The following is a 24,126-nucleotide window of genomic DNA, read 5'->3' on the forward strand; positions in this document are numbered from 1 at the left end:
TATATGTCAGTGTTTCATTGTATTATTGTTAGTCTAACAAGATTATTATGTTTTGCTTTTCTCCTTCAATTAAAACATTGTATCATTATTAGTCTATTTAACAACATTATTATATTCTCACTTTTCTCCTTCAATTAAAACATAGATAAAACATTTTTCATGTCCAGGTTTTTTTTCCCCAGCCACTGATAAAACAAATCCCATATCTTATAAAATTGCTCGTCTTCTTGTTCTCTAATTTCAAATGTCAATTTGCTCATTTCAGCGCACTCCATTATCTTTCGAATAACTTCTTCCTGTTTTGCTATCATTTCGTTTTTCCAGTTTTTTGCAAATGCGATTCTAGCTGCTGTTAAAACGTTTAGAATCAAATATTTTAAGTCTTTGTTGTAAATTTCTGGTATGATTCCCAGTAAAAAGATCTCTGGTTTGAGGTCTATGTGTTTATGTATCATTTTCTCCAACCACATGTGGATTTTAGTCCAGTATCTTTTAGCTTCAATACAAGTCCACCACATGTGGTAGTATAGATCTTCACACTCCCGAAATGAATGAACGAACGAATTGTTTCCTGCAAAAGCCCACTCCCCTTTCGCTCCTCTTTTATTTCCTTTGGGAGGGGCCATTCACCGTCCACCTGTGACTTTACTCCCAAGTCGACTGGTTTCTGAGCTGTTCTTCTCTTCTGGCAGCTCTGCGCATGCGCACACTGGGAACAGGCTCCAGCTGTTCCTCTGCCTCACTGATGTCTTTCTCCGAAGGCAACTGAGAACTGCCAGATGGCCTTGGCCCCACCTCTGCTTCCGATGCAGAGCTCCTGCCCGAGCCTTCCCCAGCCTCCAGGACTGGCCCATGCTCCTCCCCAACCTCCTCACTATCAGACTCTGCGGCCAGCTCTGTTGACTGTTGGCGGGGCCACAACAGTAGCATCTGACAAGCCTGATTTTCAGTCTTCGGTGTCAAGGTGTCAGACAGGGAGGGATAAATTGGATAACGTGCTTTGGGTGGGTGGGTGGATGAGCGAAGATGTGCTTAATTTACCATTCTTTCCTTCTCCAACGGACTTTTCTGTCTCTCCACTACAGGTGTGGGGACTGGAGCAGGGGCCTCCATCTTCGGCTACCTCACCCGTTCGACCACTTCGCAGGAGAGGTCCAAGGTCTTTGCGGCCGTCATGGCGTGCCGCCAGGTTGGGCTGCTTATTGGTAAGGACGTCTGCTTTCAACAGCCCCTCCCCATTCTGTGTTGGTTTGCGTTGCAGTACAGGTAGACCTTCAACTTTTCATTTAGCGACCCTTCAAAGTTACAACGGCACTGGAAAAAGCGGGTTACGAGTGTTTTTCACACGTACAACCCTTGCAGCATCCCCATGGTCATGTGATCAAAATCCAGACATTGGGCAACTGATTCATATTTATGACGGCTGCAGGGTCATGTGTTCACCTTTGGTGCAAAGTCAATGGAGAAGCCACTTAACAGCTGTAGTGGCGCAGTGGTTAGAATGCAGTAGTAACTCACAAGAGTAACTGTGAGAGGGATCTTAGAGTCCTAGTGGAGAACCATTCAAATAGGAGCCAGCCGTGTGCAGCAGCTGCCAAAAAAGCCAACACAGTTCTAGGCTGCATCAACAGAGGGAGAGAATCAAGATCACGTGAACTGTTTATACCACTTTATAAGGCCTTGGTAAGGCCACACTTGGAATACGGCATTCAGTTTTGGTCGCCACAATGTAGAAAAGATGTGGAGATTCTAGAAAGAGTGCAGAGAAGAGCAACAAAGAGGATTAGGGGACTGGAGACTAAAACATATGAAGAACGGTTGCAGGAACTGGGTATGTCTAGTTTAATAGAAAGAAGGACTAGGGGAGACATGATAGCAGTGTTCCAATATCTCAGGGGTTGCCATAAACAAGAGGGAGTCAAGCTATTCTCCAAGGCACCTGAGGGTAGAACAAGAAACAATGGGTGGAAACTAATCAAGGAGAGAAGCAACCTAGAACTGAGGAGAAACTTCCTGACAGTTAGAACAATTAATCAGTGGAACAGAAGTTGCCTCCAGAAGTTGTGAATGCCCCAACACTGGAAGTCTTTAAGAAGATGTTGGATAGCCATTTGTCTGAAATGGTATAAGGTTTCCTGCCTAGGCAGGAGGTTGGACTAGAAGACCTCCAAAGTCCCTTCCAACTCTGCTATTGTATTGTATTATATTGCAGTACTGCAGGCTATTTCTTCTGCCTGTTGGCTGTCTACAATTTGGCAGTTCAAATCTCACCAGGCTCAAGGTGATCCTTCCGAGGTGGGTAAAATGAGGACCCAGATTATTGGGGGCAAATATGCTGACTCTGTAAACTGCTTAGAGAGGGGCTGTAAAGCACTATGAAGCGTTATATAAGTCTAAGCACTATTGCTAACAATTGTGTTCAGTGATTCACTGAACAACTGAGGCAAGAAAGGTCGTAAAATGGGGGCAAAACTCACTTCGCAAATCTTTCTCTTAAAGAGGAACCAACAGCAATTTTGGGCTCGATCTTTATCGTAAGACAAGGACTATCTGTATTTTGTCACTGGCCGCCTTTACATCCTCTGAGAGGATTTCTGGAAGGAGAAAATAAAAATAAATAAAAATATAGAAGATAGGGTAGGTAGGCCCTTTACCAGCCCTGGATTTTATTCAACCAAGGCAGTTTGTGGATGAAGTTAAAATTGGCATGAAAAATGCCAGTTTTAGAAGATAAGCTTCTCTAACGTCGGAACTTCAGAACTGCCTTTTAAGCAAGCACATGTGCTGAGTAGCTGCTGTTTCAATGAAAACACAAACATTTTTCTTTAATTTTGAAGAGAGCAGCAGAAATAGCAACTGGAATGAATTATTTATAAGTTCGAAATTGCTTGGAAGTTCTAGAACAAGTTGAGGAACCTCTAGCTGCCCAGCTGTTGAATAAAACCCTAGTTGAATAAAACCCTAGGTTGCATCCATCAGCCTGGCCCAATTATAGTTTTATTCTTCAATCCTCCTGGCAGTTATTTTAAATTCTGGGGTAGTTTTAATGTGGCTTTAATTTTATTATGATTGTACAGTTTTTTATGTAACCCGTTTTACAGGTTTTTGATGCCTCCTCTATGTATATATATGGTGTTTTAACTTTTGACTGTACACCGCCCCGAGTCCCTTCGGGGAGAGGGAGCGGTTTATAAATTTAATCAAATCAAATCAAAATCAAATGGCCCATTCATAGTCTTATCCTACCTCCTGGCAGATATTTTTAATTGGGTATTTTTAGGGGTTATTTTAAACATTGTTTTAATTGCTTTACTTTAAGTACAGTTTTTACAGCCTCCTCTTTTAAGTATTTAGTATTTATTTATGTTTGTATTTATTCCCATGTATTTATGTGTTTTAATCTGACTGTACACCGCCCCTAGTCCCTTTTGGGAGAGGGGGCGGTATAAAAGTTTGAAATAAAGTAAAGTAAAGTAAAGCATCAGAAACGACCAGACAGGGGAAATCTTTAATCTTTTACATTGGGAGTACCACAAGTTGTTAGCATTCCAAGTAATACGTACACCCACAGCAAACAGAACTCCGAGGCAGGTGAATTCCTCAAAGAACAGTTTTATTTGGAGATATCATATTGGCACAGGCTGCTGAAAACTACCTCTGAAGGCTCCCACGGTTTTCATCAAATTAAGAGTAAAAGATTTCCCCCTTCCCCAAACAATCAGTCATGTGGCCCAATTAAGGTGTTGTCCAGTTGCCTGGTAACTTCACTCCTCCTCTCTTCAACCACCTGCGGCAATGTCCTTGGTTCCCAGGAGAAAGCATTTTGTTTTGGCTACAAACCCCAGCTATCTCTATCCCCACTCCATCCCTCAGCTCCAGTGTGGCAACTGTCAGGGTTGACATCTACAAGGAAACCTAAAAAAATGGCCTCTGTCAGGTCAGCTTCAGGGTTGACACAAGTTTCCTGATCTTCCTACATAATTTTGGGGGCTCAGGATCTTTTGTCAGAGCTAAATAATGGTTTTCACCTGTAACCAAAAAAGCGTGAAATTCTCCCCATTGCCAGTCCCTATTCTGTACACCTTTGTCATGCATTTCTGTACACCTTTGTCATACATCGCCACGATGTAAAAAAGATGTTGAGACTCTAGAAAGAGTCCAGAGAAGAGCAACAAAGATGATTAGGGGACTGGAGACTAAAACATATGAAGAACGGTTGCAGGAACTGGGTATGTCTAGTTTAATAGAAAGAAGGACTAGGGGAGACATGATAGCAGTCTTCCAATATCTCAGGGGTTGCCACAAAGAAGAGGGAGTCAAGCTATTCTCCAAGGCACCTGAGGACAGAACAAGAAGCAATGGGTGGAAACTAATCAAGGAGAGAAGCAACTTAGAACTGAGGAGAACTTTCCTGACAGTGAGAACAATTAATCAGTGGAACAACTTGCCTCCAGAAGTTGTGAATGCCCCAACACTGGAAGTCTTTAAGAAGATGTTGGATAGCCATTTGTCTGAAACGGTATAGGGTTTCCTGCCTAGGCAGGGGGTTGGACTAGAAGACCTCCAAGGTCCCTTCCAACTCTGCTCTTGTATTGTATTGTATTTCCTGGATTTTCCTTCATGATGACAACGAACTAAGCCTAAGAGATGTTAAGCATCCGTGGGCTGTCCTTTAGGTCCAGGTATCTTCATCTTACGATCACAGTTCAGCCCAACATTTCTGTTGATAAGTGAGACTGTTGTTTCGAGCTTCACCCCGCTTTACGACCTTTCTTGCTGCAGTTAAGTGAATCACTGCCGCTAAGTTAGTAAGACGGTTGTAAAGCGAATCTTGACTTCCCCGTCGATTTTGCTGGTCACAAAATACTCATTTAGCCATGGTCTGCAATGGTTGGAAGTGTGAGAAACGACCTCAATCCACTTTTTTCAGTGCTGTTGTAATTTCAGACCGTCGCTAAATGAATATTTGTAAGTCGATGACTCCCTGGAGTGTCAGAACAAGGAGGAAAATGGGGTGATGCTGGTAGAAATAAGACCTCTGTCTCCTAAGTTGGGCACCGTGAGGATTACCTCAAGAGCACACACAGCAGAAAATACCTAGATGTTGCAGGTTCAAATAGGAAGAATGCTTTTAGTGCACTTCCAAATAATTACAATTTTGTTGCACTTGATGGTCTTAAATGTCCTTTTACAAAGTTATACTTCTAGAACTTATTTTTATAATTCTAGTGGCTTTTTTCTTGTAGCTGCCATCTAATGGGAAAAGGAAAATTGATTGATTGATTAAATTTCTACCTAGCCACTCTGGGTGGCTTGGAGGTTATTTATTTATTTATTGATTTGATTTGATTTCTAGACCGCCCCCTCTCCCCGAAGGGACTCGGGGCGGTTGAAGGAAGGTCATTGCAGAAGATGCTAATGTCCTGGCAGGTAACCTGCATACCTTATTCAGACTCCTCTTCTGTCATATTTGCTTTCAGGGCCAGCATGTAACCTTTTCCTTCGCCTCTGCAATTTCCATCTGGGGCCCTTCGTGGTCAATAAGTTTACATCCCCTGGGGTAAGTTGCAAGAATTTCTCTTTTTTTGGGGGGAGCACTATTTTTTTTTTTTTTACTGTAATAATTTTTTTTATTGTTTTTGTCCTTTTATCACATGTTACAATCTTTATATCAACAGTTTGTACAATGTTACATCGTCGTATCTATGTATGTTTTCCTCTCTTTACCATATATTACAATCCTTATGTCATCTTATCTATACATTTTTATGATATTTAACATATTTACCTACTTTTATATACAGTTCTATGTTTATTTATGTATATTGTTTTCGGCTTAATTGTTTTTCTTATTATCCAACCATCCATACCACTTATTCCAAATTTCGTAGTATTCCGATTCTTCTTTGTCCTTTAATTTTTGAGTTAGTTTGTCCATCTCTGTGCACTCCAAGGTTTTTTTTATCACTAATTCGTCTGGCGGTGTATTATTTTGCTTCCAGCATTGGGCAAAGACAATTCTAGCTATAGTTAATATATGTGTTAGTAGATATTTAATTTTTTTTGTGTAGTTCCCTTTAATTATTCCTAGTAAAAAGGTTTCGGGTTTATACTTTATTTGTTCCCCCGTAATTTCTTGTGCCCACTTCCAGATTCTTTTCCAATATTTTTGCGATTCCGGGCAAGTCCACCACATGTGGCAGTAGGTACCTTGTTCTTTTTTACATTTCCAACATATCGGTTTCAGTGTTGGGTACATTTTTGCCAATCTTGTTGGTACTATTTATTTATTAAATGTATATATGTTGCCCGTGTCACTCCACAAAATGACTCTGGATTGGCTTGCAATTAATGTCACAAATAGCAATAGCACTTAGCTTTATATACCACTTCACAGTGCTTTTAGAGCCCTCTCTAAGCGGTTTACAGAGTCAGCCTATTTGCCCCCAATCGTCTGGGTCTTCATTTTACTGACTTCAGAAGAATGGAAGGCTGAGTCAACCTTGAGCCGGTCAGAATCGAACTGCCAAATTGCTGGCAGCCGGCAGTCCACAGAAGTAGCCTGCAGTACTGCACTCTAACCACTGCGCCACCACGGCTCCTGTTAATGTTAAAATATTAACAAGATTAGGTACAAAACTGGTCCAACATTTTCCTAACAACAGAAATTCTGGTGGTCTCAGTTGTGATAGTAAGTTAAGGACTCTCTGTACTGGGGAGAGAGTTGTATAGTGAAAAATGAAACATTCCTCGGCCCCTTGATCATCTCATTGGCTTATTTATTGGTTTATATCCCACCTTTATTATGTTTACAAATAAATCAAGGCGGTGCATTTATCCAACACATCTTCCGCTTCCTATTTTCCCCACAACAACAGCCCTGTGAGGTGACTTGGGCTGAGAGCGACTGGCCCACAGTCAACCAGCATGGCTTTCCTGGCTAAGGCGGAATTAGAATTCACCACCTCCTGGTGATTGGGTCAAAGTCATCCAGCTGACTTTCATGCCTAAAGCAGGATTAGAACTCACGGTCTTCTAGTGATTGGCCCAAAGTCACCCAGCTGGTTTTCATGGCTAAGGTGGAATTAGAACTCACCGTCTCCCGTTGATGGCCTCGAAGTCTTGACCATTAGATGAAACTGCAGTAATTCACATTTTTCCAAGTATGTTTCTTCTCTCACTTCACCATAAGAACAATGACAGTAACGTCGAAATGAATTCAAATCCAAATGTTAAATAATCATCATTAAAAACCTGCTCAAAAGCATGCCCATGGAATTGAGGGCTCTTTTTAAGAGCCAGATTTTAGAGTCCTATCATCATTCAATGCAAGTCTAGGCAGAAACAAGCCTCCCCCCTCCACTTGGGTTCATGGAGACCTCAGTCTAGCTCTAGGTTAATCAAATATTTATTTAACGTCATTTGTTATAAAAATCCTTCATGGCTGTCTTAAAATTTCAGCATTGGATACCTTTTTAATGAAATGGAATAAAAAAAAATTCTGGTTATTCCTGGGCTTCTTTTTAATTCCCTGCAACACAATTCTGCGTTACGCAAAAGTGCTTTCTATTCTTCTCCCCTCTCTGACGGCAGCTCTTCATGTGCCTGGTGTGGATTCTGCTTCAAATTATTGTGATGACGATGTACTACGACATACAGCCACCGACTCACACCGCAAGGAGCGTCACAAGGGCTCAGCAGGATGCCTTGGAAGAGGAGCAGAAGCCCCTGATAGGGCATGAGGCCGGCCAAGAAGAGGCCACGAGAGGGAGCTGCTATGGCAGCACTCCCGTGGCGCTGCCACAATCTTCCCTCGGTGACGAATGTCGATATGTGCCCAATGGACACTCGGCAGATGACGAATTGGCTGAAGAAGACAAGAACCCCTTCCATCAATTTAGCTCTGTAAAAGGTGAGGTGATGTCATAGTTGCCCAGGCTTCACGTGGTCCCTTTTTAGAACGTAGAACAGAGAATAATGTTTGGAAGGGACCTTGGAGGTCTTCTAGTCCAACCCCCTTTTCAAGCCAATGGTTGTCCAATCTGTTCTTAGAAACCTCCAGTGATGGAGCACCACAACTTTTCAAGGCAAGCTGTTCCACGGATTAATATTTTCTCATTTTCAAGAAATGACTGCTTTTAGTTCTAACATGTATCTCTCTCTGTGATAAGTTTCCATCCATTGCTTCTTGTCCTGCCTTCGAGTGCTTTGGAGAATGGGCTCACACACACATGCGCGGGGGAAGGGGGAGCATGGGAGTCATGTGTTCTTGCATGGGGGGAGTGGGGGGAGCAGGGCGGGGTCACACACACATGTGCAGGGGGCAAGGCGCACACAGAGGGTTGCATATGTGCTGGGGCAGAGTGCATAGGGGGGGTGTCGCACACACATTGCATTATGGATGCTTTTGGCACACAACAACGAAAAGGTTACCCATAGCTGGTATAGAACATAGAATAACACAGGAAGGGGACTTGAAGGTCATCCAATCCAACTCCCTGCACCAGCGGGAGAGTCTATACCAGTGATGGCGAACCTATGGCACGCGTGCCACAGGTGGCACGCGGAGCCATTTGTCAGGGCACGTGAGGCGCTGTCCTATCAGCTGGCCAGCTAAGTTCACCTTTTTAAAAGCCATTTTCCACCCTCCCCAGGCTCCAGAGGCTTTATAGGAGCCCTGGGAGGGCGAAAAGAGTGTCCCCCGCCCCCCCTGAGGCCCTCCGGAGGCTTCAGGGACCATCCAGAGGCTTCCCTGAAGCCTTCGGAGGGCCTCTGGGGGGCGGGGGAGGCTCTTTTCGCCCTCCCCAGGCTACTATAAAGCCTCTGGAGCCTGGGGAGGGTGAAAAAAGCATGTAAAAATGGGGGGGTCACGCGTTGTGCACGCATGCGCACTGAGGGTATCGCGCATTGCATTATGGGTGTGGCACACCGCACGTGACCCCCCCTGTGCTCCCCCCACTTGTGGCACGCGAGCCAAAAAAAGGTTCGCCATCGCTGCCATATACCATTTCAGACCAGTCCAGTTTCTTCTTGAAAACCTCCAGTGACGGGGAACCACAAATTCCGAAAACGAGATGTTCCACCGAGTTGATTGTTCTCACCGTTAGGAAATTTCTCCTTAATTCTACGTTGAAACGTTAGATTCGGTAAAATACCACAACGTAAACCAGATAGCTAACCAAGATGAAAAACTCGGCATGCTTATAGCACGCAGAGCGATGTAATGACTGAAAGTCGGTGCCAATGTGGAAGAACGTTTTGGCTACCGTTCATAACCCGGGTCTTTTGTTAGCCTGATTCAGAGGGTTGTGTGAATCCAACCTGGAACTTTGCCAAGTAGAGCTCTCAGAGAAAGACCCAGAGCAGGGGTGTCCAAACTTGGGAACTTTAAGACTTGTGGACTTCAACTCCCAGAATTCCCCAGCCAGCCATGCTGGCTGGGGAATTCTGGGAGTTGAAGTCCACAAGTCTTAAAGTTCCCAAGTTTGGACACCCCTGACCCAGAGGGATGGTTTTATGATTAATCCTTCATTTCTTTTTCACTCCCCCAGAGTAAAAAGGGTTTCCTGCCTCCTCGGCCTCGATGAGGCTCTTCCAGGCTTGATGGGGGTTATCTTTTCATTTCAGAATATTTGCGGGAGGAAGTGGTGGTTCTCCTCACTGCCCAGTTCATTACTCTCTTCAATCAAACGGCGTTGGAGGTAGGTAGGCCTAGTTGGGCATCGCCCCTGGGCTCATTTGGGAGCTCTGAAGCAGAAAGTGGAAGACTTAATGCTAAGATATTTAAATTGAGTGGCTACAATGGAGAGATTGTGAGCGAGAATGCATCGTTCTAGCAATAGCCCTTAGATTTATATACTGCTTCACAGTCCGCCCTCTGTAAGTGGTTTACACAGTCAGCAGCTTGCTCCCGACAATTTGGCTCCTCATTTTACTGAACTCGGAAGAATGGAAGGTTGAGCCAACCTTGAGCTGGTCAGGATTGAACTCCTGACAGTGAGCAGCCTGCAATACTGCATTCTAACCATTGCACTACCACAGCTCTGGATGTAGATTGTTGCCTCCTGTATGAGGCAATCTGTGCTGTGATTGGTTGCTGTGGGTGTGGAGGGAGAGTTTCTCCTTTTTTCCCGCCTTTCCCCCCCCCCCCCTGGTTATGCTCTGTAATTTACCTCACAATGTTCCTGCCATGTTGATTTACCTCACAGTGTTCCTGTTTGCCTGGCTATCTAGTTTGCTGTGCATGTAGTCGCCAAATCAGTGGTGGGTTCTGGGCGCTACAGCCCAATACGGCCATACCGTTGATAGCTGGGAGCAGCAGTCACCATATCGGTACGGTGGCTCATTTGGACCACCCTCCCGCCCACGTTCCTTACCGGTTTTTGAAGCAAACGGGCCAGTTGCACACACGCGCACACTTATGTGGCGCCCGTGTGACCGCCGCCGAGCAGCTGGGTGTCGCAGGGCAGTGGCATGCGTATGCAGCGCGCATGCCCTACTAGGATGCCAGGCTCTGTGCGCAGCGTACCGGTTGTGACGGGATCCGGAACCCACCACTTCGCTCAATATATATTTATTTATATAGAAGTACAAGTTTTTGCATTACGTTCTTGGTTAAATTATCTTTCCATTGATTCATACTTTTATGGTACTACTGCAAAAAAGTGATGTTATTAGCCACTTTTATTTTATTTTCCATAATTTTGGCACTACTGTAGGTTGACTAATCCTGATTTTTGTGTTCGCAGAACAAATATTTAAGCATTCCTGCATTAAGCAGGAGGTTGGAACTACATCAGTGTGTTTCAAACTTGGCAATTGTTAAGATGGGGAATTCTGGGAGTTGAAGTCCACACCTGTTCCCTAAGGCTGCCATGTTTGAAAAACGCTGGACTGGAAGATCTAGTCCAGAATTCCCTGGCCAGCCATTCTTGGCTGTTTTTAAGACTTGTGGACTTCAATTCCCAGAATTCCCCAGCCTGCCACGGTGGCTAAGGAATTCTGGGAATTGAAGTCCACACATCTCAAAGTTGTCAAGGTTGGACACCCCTTATCTCGAATCTCCTTTCCAATCTTTCCAATTTATTCTTTCTCCTCCCCCTTCCCCCCCACCCCCACAACAGCAACCCTGTTGAAAAACTGCTGGTGACCTCCTATTGCTGCACCATAGGGAGTATTTTAACTTACTGCACCTGTGTATGGTTTGCCAATTGCACAGTGGCAGATAGGGCAGCACTCCAGAGGGTCAACAACATTGCCCAGAGGATCATGGGTTGCCCCTCTCCCCTCTTTGGAAGAGCTTGATAGCTCCCGCTGCCTTAAGAAAGTTCCAAACATTCTTAAAGACCCATCTCATCCTGGACATCCCCCCCCCTTTTTTTTTAAATTATTACCATCTGGTGGACGGTACAGGATAATAAAAACAAAGACAAATAGGCTGAAAAACAGCTTATCTCCCAGAGCAGTAACTATCTTGAATTCTACGGTATAGCGCAATATTAATGCAATATCGAGTTTTCACTTTCAATTATATAGCATGTAAAGGATGTATGTGTTTTTATTTTTATACTTATAATGTACACTGAAGATGGCATTTAATTTCATTGTACCAGTGATGGGTTACGACCGGTAAGCCTCGGTACAGGTGTACCGGTGCCTGCCGGGAGCACCGGGTACCGTTCCGGTACGGTGCTCCGGTGGGCCCACCCCCCCACCCTAGCTCCTTACCTGTATTTGAGCTCTTTGGGGCTTCCGTGCATGGAGAGTACGGCGCCTGCATGATGCTCCGCTGAGCAGCTGGAGCATCGCAGAGGCGTCGCAGATAGTAAGTACGCATGCGTGCGCTGCGCCCGTTCATGTGGTGGACGCCGGGCCCCGTTGCACCGTACTGGTTGCAATGGGATCTGGAACCCACCACTGCATTGTACGATGTGCAATAAAGTAAAATAAAGTAAAAAAGTAAAATAAAGTAAAAAAGTAAAATAAAGTAAAAAAGTAAAATAAAGTAAAATAAAGTAAAAAAGTAAAATAAATTTAAAAAATAAAATAAAGTAAAAAGTAAAGTAAAAAAAGTAAAATAAAGTAAATTTTACTAAAGTAAAGTAAAGACTGTGAAATGGCTTAGATTGGAGCAATTAGCCCAAAGTCACCCTGTCCATTCTAGCTTGATCTGCTGCCCTGGTTCATTGGTTAAGACGTTGGTTTATTTTTCACCCCACACTAAGCCGCCCCAAACGATCCAGTCCCATTTTAGCCCAACTGGTTTTGTGTGAACCCAGGGAATCTTTTCCCTCGTGCTTCAAAAAGCCACCCACAACTTCCATTGGTCCACTTTACAAATGATACAAAATCAAGGATAAGGAGTGGGACTTCTTTAAAAAACAATCACAATGGTGGTTGTGACTGTGCGATCAAAACCTCATATTTGTGTGCATCATGTCTATCAATCAATATACACCAGGGATATCCGGTTTTGGCAACTTTAAGACATGGACTTCAACTCCCAGAATTCCCCACCCAGCCATGCTTGGCCATTTTAAGTCTTGTGGACTCCAATACCCAGAATCCCAGAATTCCCCAGCCATTCTGGGAGTTGAAGTCCACAGGTTTTAAAGTTGCCAAGGTTGGACACCCCTGATATAGGCCATACCTCTCTGCCTTGGTGGTCCCCCAGACCAAGTTCCTTCTTCCTCATTTGGAGGACTCAGAAGTTGAAACATTGAGAATACAATAATACAATAGTACAGTTGGAAGGGACCTTGGAGGCCTTCTAGTCCAACCCCTGCCTAGGCAGGAAACCCTATACTGTTTCAGACAGATGGCTATCCAACATCTTCTTAAAGTCTTCCAGTGTTGGGGCATTCACAACTTCTGGAGGCAACTTCTGTTCCACTGATTAATTGTTCTAACTGTCAGGAAATTTCTCCTCAGTTCTAAGTTGCTTCTCTCCTTGATTAGTTTCCACCCATTGCTTCTTGTTCTACCCTCAGGTGCTTTGGAGAATAGTTCGACTCCCTCTTCTTTGTGGCAACCCCTGAGATATTGGAACACTGCTATCATGTCTCCCCTAGTCCTTCTTTCTATTAAACTAGACATACCCAGTTCCTGCAACCGTTCTTCATATGTTTTAGTCTCCAGTCCCCTAATCATCTTTGTTGCTCTTCTCTGCACTCTTTCTAGAGTCTCCACGTCTTTTTTACATCGTGGCGACCAGAACTGAATGCAGTATTCCAAGTGTGGCCTTACCAAGGCATTATAAAGTGGTATTAACACTTCAGGTGATCTTGATTATATCCCTCTGTTGATGCAGCCTAGAACTGTGTTGGCTTTTTTGGCAGCTGCTGCACACTGCTGGCTCATATTTAAATGGTTCTCCACTAGGACTCCAAGATCCCTTTCACAGTTACTACTACTGAGCAAGGTATCACCTATATTGTACCTGTGCATTTTGTTTTTGTTGCCTAAATGTAGAACCTTACTCTTTTCACCATTGAATTTCATTATCTTAGATAGTGCCCAATGTTCAAGTTTGTCAAGATCCTTCTGTATCTTAAGCCTATCTTCTGGAGTGTTGGCTATTCCTGCCAGCTTGGTGTCATCTGCAAATTTGATGAGTTCCCCATTTATTCCCTCATCCAGAATCAAAAGCAGGAGTTTAATGCATTGAAAGTTGCTGCTTGTAGTATTGGAGATCATTCTAAGAACAGGTAACTTGTACTGATTTCCCTCCGCAGACTATGGTGACTCCAATTACACAGAAGTATTTGAACTTTGGCGAACTGGAGAACAGCATCATGTATTTCCTGTGTGGTGTGGAGGTAAGGGTGAAAAAGGGGTGATCCTGTAACTGAGCCGTGTGTGGGTGTGTTATAGGAGATTTTGCTCACCGTGCCACCTTAACAAGGTAGAGTGTCGGCCTGGCCAGGTGAAGCAGGTAGGAATCAGGAGCGAATGAGCTGATTCTACTTTATTGCCAAACTACATTGATAGATGGGACGCGGTGGCTCAGTGGTTAAGACGTTGAGCTTGTCGAACAGAAAGGTCGGCAGTTCGAATCCCTTGCGCCGCGTAACGGAGGGAGCTCCCGTGACTTGTCCCGGCTTCTGCCAACCTAGCAATTCGAAAGCACGTAAAAAATGCAAGTAGAAAAATAGGAACCACCTTTGGTGGGAAGGTAACAGTGTTCCGTGCCCCTTCGGTGTTTAGTCATGCCGGTCACATGACCACGGAGACGTCTTCGAACAGCGCTGGCTCTTCGGCTTTGAAACGGAGATGAGCACCGCCCCACTAGAGTCAGGAACGACTAGCACATATGTGTGACAGTGGTGGGTTGCAAATACTTTTACTATCCGTTTGGGTGCACTCGCGCACAATGCTTCTGCGCATGCGCAGAAGCTTATGCACATGCGCAGAAGCTTATGCACATGTGCAGAAATGTCCGGCTTTGTGGGGCCTCCTTCTGCTGCTACTATTGGTTTAGTCAAACCGGGCCGAACTAGAAGCAACGCACCATTGATGTGCGAGGAGAACCTTTACCTTACATTGATAGAATCTTGCAAGTATGAAACTACAATTCTTCCCCCCCCCCCCCTCCCTCACACACATCTCTTTTACAGCCTAAGAAATCAGGGAAGGTCTTTTCTGACCCTCTTGCTCTGCCCATTTCAGGTAGTCCTCGACTTACAGCCATTCATTCAGTGACTTGTCGAAGTTATAACAGTACTGAAAAGAGTGACTACTTATGACCGTTTTGCACATTTATCACTGTTGCAGCATCCCCGAGGTCAGGTAATCAAAATTCAGGGGCTTGGCAGCTGGTTCATATTTATGACGGTTGCAGTGTCCCCGGGGTCACGCGGTCACGTTTTGTGACCTTCTGACAAGTAAAGTCAGTGGGGAAGCCAGATTCACTTAACAACCGCGTCCCAGATGTGCTTTTTCAAAAGGCAACTGGACATTTTTGTTGTTCCTCCGAAGATGTTTTGCTTGCCATCTTCTTCAAAACTGAAGTCAGAACTGAAGAAGCTTCTTGGATGAGAAGTGAAAGATCTTCAAGGCAAAACAAAGAAAGCTCAGTTGCCTTTTGGAAAAGCACCTTTGAGACAACCGGGACCTGGATAATTGAGAATCTCCATGGACACTTGAGTTTGAGTTTGAGTTTATTAAATTTATAAACCGCCCCCTCTCCCTACAGGGACTCGGGGCGGTGTACAGACATCACATATATAAAAACAACAAAGCACAACACGAAAACCCAGACAAACAAACGTAAACAAACAGTCTGTATATTAACCCAAACTAAATTAATAGTTAAAAACAATCTAACACCAATTTAAAACCCCAAAATTTAAAATTTAAAAAGCCATCCAGGAAGGTCAGTAATAGATGATTACTTATGATTACAATTGGGCCAGGCCGGCTAGTCAGAACAGGTGGGTCTTGAGTTTCTTACGGAAGGAGCGGAGATCAACGGTAGTTCTAATATCGGGGGGGAGGTCGTTCCAGAGGGTTGGGCCCATCACAGAGAAGGCCCTACTCCTGGGCACCACCCGCCCGCATTGCTTAGCGGAAGGTATCCGGAGGAGTCCCTCCCTGTGAGAGCGGATTGGTTGCAGGGATGTATGGGGTAGGATGCGATCCCGCAGATAACTAGGTCCCGAGCCATGGAGCGCTTTAAAGATGACAATCAACACCTTGAAACGCACTCGAAAAGCCACAGGCAGCCAGTGCAGCTCGCGCAGGGACGGTGTTACATGGGAGTACCTAGTACTCCCCATAATTGCCCGCGCGGCTACATTCTGAACCAGCTGGAGCCTACGGGTGCATCTCAAGGGGAGCCCCATGTAGAGACTTAACTGTGTTACTGTACTGATTCATTTAACAACTATGGCAAGAAGGATTATAAAGTGGAGCAAAACTTACTTAAGCACTGCCAGAGCGTGGACAGGTCGATCACGTATATCAACCCAGGGACAAGTATTGCCAACAGTGGTTTGTATCAAATAGTAGTTTTTTAAAATCTACAATAGGAATATAGAGATAGTATACATACACATGCTACAAGCAGTATCTCAACAAACAGCAATTACAGCAGGGAAGAAATTCAATGAACATCTAACTACTCAGGCTCTTAAAGGCATTCTAAGGTGGTGGCATAGAATCATTAAAAAAAGGATGCCAAAGGAGGGACAGAATGAAATGTGAATGACCAAAAAAAAAATATTTTTAAAATTTTATTTTTAAATTGTCCTGTGCCAAGTTGGCGGTGGTGACTTGACCATGGCGAGTTGTCCCATTCCTTACTATGAGAGTCACTGCACAGGGTCCGATTACACTCATTCTATCAGGCCTGCAACCATCTTTCTTTTGGATCTTTGGCCTGCCACACTTTCTATTATTCTACTATGCCTTTTCTATTGTGGGAAAATGGGAGGGGGGATTATACGGAGTTAGATGACATGTAGCCATAACAAAATTCTTTCTAGAAAGCCAAGGTCACCCTTTGTCTCTGCACTTGACGGGAATTGGATAGGTGGAACTGACAGCATGGCAGCGGGAGATTGGACCATGTGATGGACTTGTGGGTGTGGGGGCAAGATCTTGAACTTTCAACTGGGTGGGGAAAACCGGGAAGCTTTTGAGATTCAGGTTTTCCCAGATGTGCCAACATGGCTCTCTTAATGAATTGGAACTTTGAGCAATACTTTGCCTCGGACTCTGATTTACTTTTGGATGCTATTTGGAACCCTGACACATTGTGCCTCTTCTTTTTCAGGTCATCGCTGGCTTCTTCCTGGTGCGCTTTCTCAGCAACCGGATATCCGATCAGATCATCTTGCTCCTAGGTCTGGTCATTTGCAACGTGGCCTGCGTCTGGTGCCTGGTGTTCCTGGCACACCCCCAGGGTAATGATGTTGGACGGCTGGAGAAGAGCCTGAAGGTGTCTTCGCTCCCACCTTCTCAGTTCCTCACCTCTTGATGCCCTGGAGACACATAGTTCTCGTAGAAGAGAATATTTGTAGCCCAGGGTCGAATCATGGGGTGATTGGTGCTGACTGAACTTGGTTTTTTACTTGGGGATCAACAAAGGGACATCATCAGTGCTAGCAAGCAAATGTCTATGCCATAGTGATGGCGAACCTTTTTGGCACATAGTGCCAAAACCAGAAGGTGCGTGCATGTGCGTGCACCGGAAACCCGAAGACCAGCTGGCCGGCCGGTGCATGAAAACAGTCCGAAAAATGCCGCAAAAACGGGCCTGAAAATGGGCTGGTTTTTGGCTGTTTTCAGGCCATTTTCTGGTGCTCCGGCATCCGCGAAGAACAGCTGGCCAGTGCGCATACACATGTCGGAAACCCAAAGACCAGCTGGTGGGCACGCATGTGCATACCAGCCAGCTGGTTTTTGGGTTTCCGTCACTCTGGCACGCTCACATGCATGCACGTTCCTGTCTGGGCACTCGGTGCCAAAAGATTTCGCCATCCCTGCACAGGAAACCACAGAGGGGGCTCTCCTTGCCATACGCGTGCCATGGATTCGCCAGATGGTCCTAGTAGATAAACATACCCAGATTCTCTTAACTATTCCGTGTGGGGCTTGGTTTCCAGACCACTCACATTCGTAGTCGGTCTCTGAACTTGCTCCAATGTGTAATTTTCCTTTTGAAGTGTGGTGAGCCCGAGTTCCACAAAAGGTTTCATCTGGTGGCAAATTCCTCAATTCCTCTTCATTTCTGTTTGTATCACCCGCAAGAGAATATTTACCTCTTTGGCAGCTGTGTCCCGTCAACCTGCTGGCTAATTATTTACTTCTTCCTTTTCGGATGCGAGAAGCTCATGTTTGATAGCCACCTAGGCAAGGTCAGGTCTCATCAAATGCTTAACCTGCAACAGAGGAAGTCGGCAGGCTTGCATAAACCTGGTGAGGTTCAGATGTTGCCGGGTCAAGAAAAGGAACCTTGAATATTGTCATATCAGGTCATATCAATACAGGTGATCCTCGATTTAAAACCGTTCATTTAATGGCTGTTTGAGGTTGTGACGGCGCTGGAAAAAAGTGACTTATGATCGTTTTAACAAACATTCAGCAGCCCCACAGTCACGTGATCAAAATTCAGACCCTTGGCAAACTAAGTCCCTATTTAAGACATTTGCAATGTCCCCAGATCATGTAATTCCCCTTTTGTGACCTTCCGCCAAGCAAAGTCCCGGGGGAAGCCGAGTTCACGTAACAACCCCATTACTAACTTAACAACTGCAGTTGATTCCCTTAACAAGCGTGGCAAGGAAGGTTGCAAAACGGGGCAAATTTCACTTAACAACTGTCTCACCTAGCAACAGAAATGTTGGGCTCTATTGTGGTCGTAACTTGAGGACTACCAGTAAGCTCCTCCTAGCCCAGGGATCAGCAAACTTAAACACTCAAAGAGCCACAAAGGTCCTTATCGGAAGCCCCCCATTCATTTCTGGAGCCGACAGGAAGTCTGGTTCCCCCCACCATAGAGTCTTCTCCTAGTGCAGCATCCTCTACCTGTCCTAATTGAAAGTCCTATCAATTGTGGAGCCGACCGGCAAAAGGGAGCCACAGCAGATGGATGAAAGAGCCACATGCGGCTCCAGAGCCGCAGATTGCTGATCCCTGTCCTAGCCCAAATAGGCAGTGGAAGGTTTTCTTAGCAGGTTTTCCTCTCCGTATATTTGCATGGATCATGATGAAAAGACGTAGCGCATATTTTTGACTCACCAAAGAGCTATGTTAGGATGGCCAAGTTGAAGGCGGGATGTCAGCGTTGAGGAAGCTGGCTTTGAGCAAGGTGTAATTTAAACTGGGATGATCTGCTGTGAACTTTCTTTTTTTTTTGCATGTCTCCGTCCTCTCATGCAGGTACCTTTCCTGTCCTCCTCACGGAGCTGGTCATAGGTGTATTCTTGCAGATCTTGGGTCTACCCTTCGTTGCCGTCTCCCAAGTGTCGCTCTTTTCTAAAGTCACAGCAGAGAAAACCCAAGGTAAGCCCATCCTGTTCCTGATTCCAAACTCCCAAGTGTTGGCATGGCGACTACCGGTTCTGTGGGTGGGACTTGGTGGGTGTGGCAGGGGAAGGATACTGTAAAATCCCCATTCTTCCGCACTCTAGGGGAAGGATAGTGTAAAATCTCTGTTCCTTTCGCACTCCGAGGGAAGGATACTGTAAAATCTCCATTCCTTCCGCACTCCAGGGCAAGGTCACTGTAAAATCCCCATTCTTCCGCACTCCAGGGGAAGGATACTGTAAAATCTCTATTCCTTCAGCACTCCAGGGGAAGGATACTGCAAAATCCCCATTCCCTCCTCACTCCAGGGGAAGGATTCTGTAAAATCTCTATTCCTTCCACACTCCTGGGGAAGGATACTGTAAAATCTCCATTCCTTCCCCACTCCAGGGCAAGGTCACTGTAAAATCCCCATTCTTCCGCACTCCAGGGGAAGGATACTGTAAAATCTCCATTCCTTCCCCACTCCAGGGGAAGGATACTGTAAAATCTCAATTCCTTCCGCACTCCAGGGGAAGGATACTGTAAAATCTCCATTCCTTCTGCACTCCTGGAGGAAGGATACTGCAGAATCCCCATTTCCTCCTGATCAGCTGGGACTCGGGAGGCAGAGAATAGATGGGGGAGGGGCCAGTCAGAGGTGGTATTTACTGATTCTCCGAACTACTCAAGATTTCCGCTACCGGTTCTCCAGAACTGGTCAGAACCTGCTGAATACCACCTCTGCTCTAGAGTTGAAAGAAGCTACTTTTGTCAGAGTTTGTTGCAGCACACACAATCAGACAATTCAGCAGGATTCAAAACGTCTTTATATACATAAGAACACATGAGACGTACAATACCCTTGTAGGTTTTTCCACGTTGTAGAGAAGAGAAATAGCATAAGTACAAACACAGCCCAAAATGGAAGCACAAAATGGAGAAGGCAAAATGGAGGAGGGAGAAGCTAGTGCCCTCAAGCTTATATATAGAACAGTCAAGCCACACCCAGGCTCCAAACCGTCTCTTGTGGCCCTATACAACAAATACCATATTTTTCAGAGTATAAGACGCACCTTTTTCCCTCAAAAAAGTGGCTGAAAATCTGGGTGCATCTTATACACTGAATACAGCATTTTTTGTCTCCTAAAACTGCGCCCCCTTCACCAAAATAGTTGTGCATAACTTGTAGGAGGCTTTCAGAGAGCTGCTGGGGAGGGCAGACATGAGCAAAATATGGGCCGTTTTTTGCTCAATTTTGCCTCCCTATCTCTCCTCCCCCAGGAGCACACTACAAGCTTCCTAAGGGCTATTCATGCCCTTGTTTTGAAAAAAACCAGGCTGTTTTTGGGAGGTTTGCAGAGTGCAAAAACTTTTTATTTGCCTCTTTAAAACTTTGGTGCATCTTATACTCCGAAAAATACGGTACTATGTTTCAATTACCAAACACTCTCCCATTGGCTGAGCTGTTGCCATGCCCTATTCCAGTTCATGAATATACTCTGACCATTTTGATGCGTTTCTTCCTACCGCCCCACATTAGAAGAGGACGAGCCCTCTTTTGGCTCCAGCCAAGGATGGCGAACAACGAGGCCCCTTCTTTCTTCAGGCGTAAAGCTGGGTCTCTTTGTGCTAATTTTAGGTTTTTGTAAGGTGAGATATCCACGAAAGAGTTTTGTGGATGAAGAAGAAAAGAGATTGACTTCCAATCCCAACGGAGCCCAAATTTTCTGTTGCTAACCAAGGCAGTTATGAAGAAGTTTAAAAAAAAGTTCCAGCGATCCATGTGTCACAGCTGATTGTCGTAACATTTTTTAAACTTCTTTTAGCATTTTTTAACTTCCGGTTTGGGAGAAAAAAATGCTAAAAAAATGTTTTTTAAAAAGTTGGCCACGCCCACCCAGTCACATGATCCCCATCAAGCCACGCCCACCAAGCCACGCCTACCACAGAACCGCCAGGGACAATTTTTGAATTTCACCACTGCATTTATGCCCTTTCTTTCCACTGTTGTTCAGCGAATCACTGCCGTTATTATGTTAATAACACGGTCGTTAAGTGAATTTGTGCTCCCCATGGACTTCACTTGTCGGAAGGTCACAAAAGGTGATCACATGACTTCCGGGGCACTGCGACCGTCGTAAATATGAGCCAGTTGCCAAACATCTGAATTTTGATCAGGTGACCCCAGGGATGCTGCAACGTGCGTGAGGGGAAAATATGGTCATAAATCACTTTTTCCGGTGCCACTGTAACCTAGAACGGTCATTAAATGAATGACGAGGCTTGTGTTTTTAAAGAGAGTCCCGTTTTCAGGCTGGCTCCAGGTGGTTATGAAAGGCATCTTCTTTTAATGACCCCATAATCCCTTGCGGGGTGGAATCTGGGCAACTGAATGGAGCCAAGTATTTACTGGCCAGATGCTTTTCCTGTCACCAATGCGGAGTCGTCTCTCCCCCCCCCAGCAGATATAGCCTTCATTGTGACCAGAGAGAGAAATATCTGCCTCTATCTAGGATTGAACTCACAGCCTCCTAATCATGAGGCGAGAGCTCCACCTCTAGGCCACCGCCACCACTCTTGTGAGAGCCTTAATGTAGCAGGATCTATTTCCCTCTTGTTCTTTCTTCTTTCGACAGGATTCAGCCAGGGTCTCCGTCGCTCCGTTGGGGGAGTTGCCACCATCCTTGGTCCTTTGTGGGCGGGAGGATTGACGGATAATCTGTACATCATGCTAGGAGTGATGATGGCGCTCCTCAGCCTATTGATGGTGAGTGTGCGAAGGCCAGTGTCAGCGTTCCAAAGAGCATCCAAAAGTAAAATCAGAGTCCAAGGCAAAAGTATTGCTCAAAGTTCCAATTTATGAAGAGAGCCATGTTGGCACATCTGGGAAAACCCGAATCTGAAAGCTTATTGGTTTCCCTCACCCAGTTGAAAGTTCAAGATCTTACCCCCCACACGCACAAGTCCATCCCATGGTCCAATCTCCCACTGCCATGCTGGCAGTTTCCACCCATTCAGATCTGATCAGGTGCAGAAGTGCAGAGACAAAGGATGACCTTGGCTTTCTAGAAAGAATTTTGTTATGGCTACATCGCATCTAACTCCGTACAATCCTCCCCCTCCCATTTTCCTATAGTAGAAAAGGCATAGTAGAATAATAGAAAGTGTGGCAGGCCAAAGACCCAAAAGAAAAAATGGTTGCAGGCCTGACAACTCATTTTTCTTTCCTTTTTTCCCCAAGTTTTATTTGTTTTATTTATATAACATCCAATTTTCATCAAACAGTGTGTGTTCTGGGCACAATTGTGCTCAAGTAATCATATTAGGTATGGGACGTGGTGGGTCAGTGGCTAATCCCTAGCGCCGTGTAACCGAGTGAGCTCCCTTTACTTGTCCCAGCTTCTGCCAACCTAGCAGTTTGAAAGGACGTAAAACATGCAAGTAGAAAAATAGGAACCACCTTTGTTGGGAAGGTAACAGCATTCTGTGCCCCTTCGGCGTTTAGTCATGCCGGCCACATGACCGCGGAGACGTCTTTGGACAATGCTGGCTCTTCGGCTTTGATGAGCACCGCCCCCTAGAGTCGGGAACAACTAGCACATATGTGCGAGGGGAACCTTTACCTATGCATGCTACCTTTTCGTGTTTCACCTGCAGGTCATGGTGGGCCTATCCTACAAATATCTGGTTGAGATCCCGAGTCAACCCCCTTGGCCACGAACAACCCAGGAGGAGTCCAACTCATGAGGATCCGATAAGTTGCTCTTGGAGGGACGGAGAAGCTCATATCCCTCGCCCCCCCCAGGTGAAGGAACTATCAGCCAGCTGACCACGCCAGGAAAACTACTTTGGCTTTCAAATTCCAGATTCGGGAATGTCAGGAGAAGCCGGTAATAGCTCTGTCCAACTTCGAGATGGAGGAGTCGGATGGGATTTGTTTTGGTCTCTTCTTTCCACCAGGATATTCCCCCCCCCCCACCTCCTCCTCCCCCAACCCTTCAGTTGAGCGAAGATCCATGCAAATCTCAACATCCAGTTTTGCAGAAGAGAACAAACAAGCTCCTGGGTGAATTTTGCAAAACCTTTCACCAAAAAGAGAAGACATGCTGGCCTATTTATTTTCTTACATAATTTTATCTCTTAATTTATTATGACTTTTGTGATGACCCATTATTTTGCTGCTGCTGCTGTTTTCACAGTTCTGACCGTGACGATTGTTAAACTGCACTGGGAGGGCTGGATGTTTTATTTATTAAACTATTTCCATCCTGTCTTTGCTTTCCATCTTTGGGCTGAGAACTGAATAGAACATAGAACATGGAATAATAGTGTTTAACAGATTAACTAGAGTTGGAAGGGACCTTGAAATACCTCTCCCCTCCCCATGCCCAAGCAGGAGCCCCTACACCATTTCTGACAAATGGCAGCCCAGTCTCTTCTTGAAAGCCTCCAGTGACGAAGCTCCCACAACTTCTGAAGGCAACTTCTGTTCCATGGGTTGATTGTTCTCACTGTCAGAAAGTTCTTCCTTATTTCTAGGTTGAATCTCTCCTGGGTCAGTTTCCATCCATTATTCCTTGTCTGGCCTTCAGGTGACTTGGAAAATAGCTTGACCCCATCCTCTCTGTGGCAGCCCCTGAAATATTGGAAGGCTGCTATCATGTCTCCCCTGGTCCTTCTCTTCACTAGACTAGCCATGCCCAGTTCCTGCAACCATTCATCGTATGTTTTAGTCTCCAGTCCCCTAATCATCCTGGTTGCTCTTCTCTGCACTTTTTCTAGAGTCTCAACATCTTTTTAATAGTGTGGTGACCAAAACTGGGTGCAGTACTCTAGGTATGGCCTTACTAAGGCTTTATAGAGCGGTATTAGTACCTCGCTTGATCTTGATCTGTTAATGCAATTTCGGATTGCATTGGCTTTGGTTGCCGCTGCACACTGCTGGCTCATATTTAACTGGTTGTCCACTAAGACTCCAAGATCCCCCTCACAGTCCCTGCTATTAAGCCTGATTTCACCCAGTCGATAGCTATGCTTTTGGTTTTTCTTGCATGAAGCTGTACTGTATATTCTGCAATATTGGGACTGTCGGTGAGTCAACAGCAGGTGAGAGGA

General features: G+C 45.2%; 1 protein-coding gene across 1 annotated transcript in view; it reads left to right on the forward strand.

Annotated features, from left to right (window-relative positions):
• Positions 1-23,284, forward strand: part of LOC309392425 (major facilitator superfamily domain-containing protein 8-like) — a 38,491-nt gene extending 15,207 nt beyond the window's left edge. Inside the window, exons 4-12 of the mRNA XM_081953631.1 lie at positions 1,086-1,205; positions 5,481-5,560; positions 7,594-7,912; positions 9,628-9,701; positions 13,734-13,817; positions 16,775-16,904; positions 18,883-19,005; positions 21,648-21,778; positions 22,669-23,284. Coding sequence (XP_081809757.1) covers positions 1,086-1,205; positions 5,481-5,560; positions 7,594-7,912; positions 9,628-9,701; positions 13,734-13,817; positions 16,775-16,904; positions 18,883-19,005; positions 21,648-21,778; positions 22,669-22,758 — 1,151 coding nt within the window. The 3' untranslated portion in view covers positions 22,759-23,284. The remainder of the gene's footprint in view (positions 1-1,085; positions 1,206-5,480; positions 5,561-7,593; positions 7,913-9,627; positions 9,702-13,733; positions 13,818-16,774; positions 16,905-18,882; positions 19,006-21,647; positions 21,779-22,668) is intronic.
• Positions 23,285-24,126: the final 842 nt, after the last annotated feature.

Source organism: Natrix helvetica (genome assembly GCF_964273705.1).
Source record: "Natrix helvetica genome assembly, chromosome: 5".
Lineage (NCBI taxonomy): Eukaryota > Metazoa > Chordata > Lepidosauria > Squamata > Natricidae > Natrix > Natrix helvetica.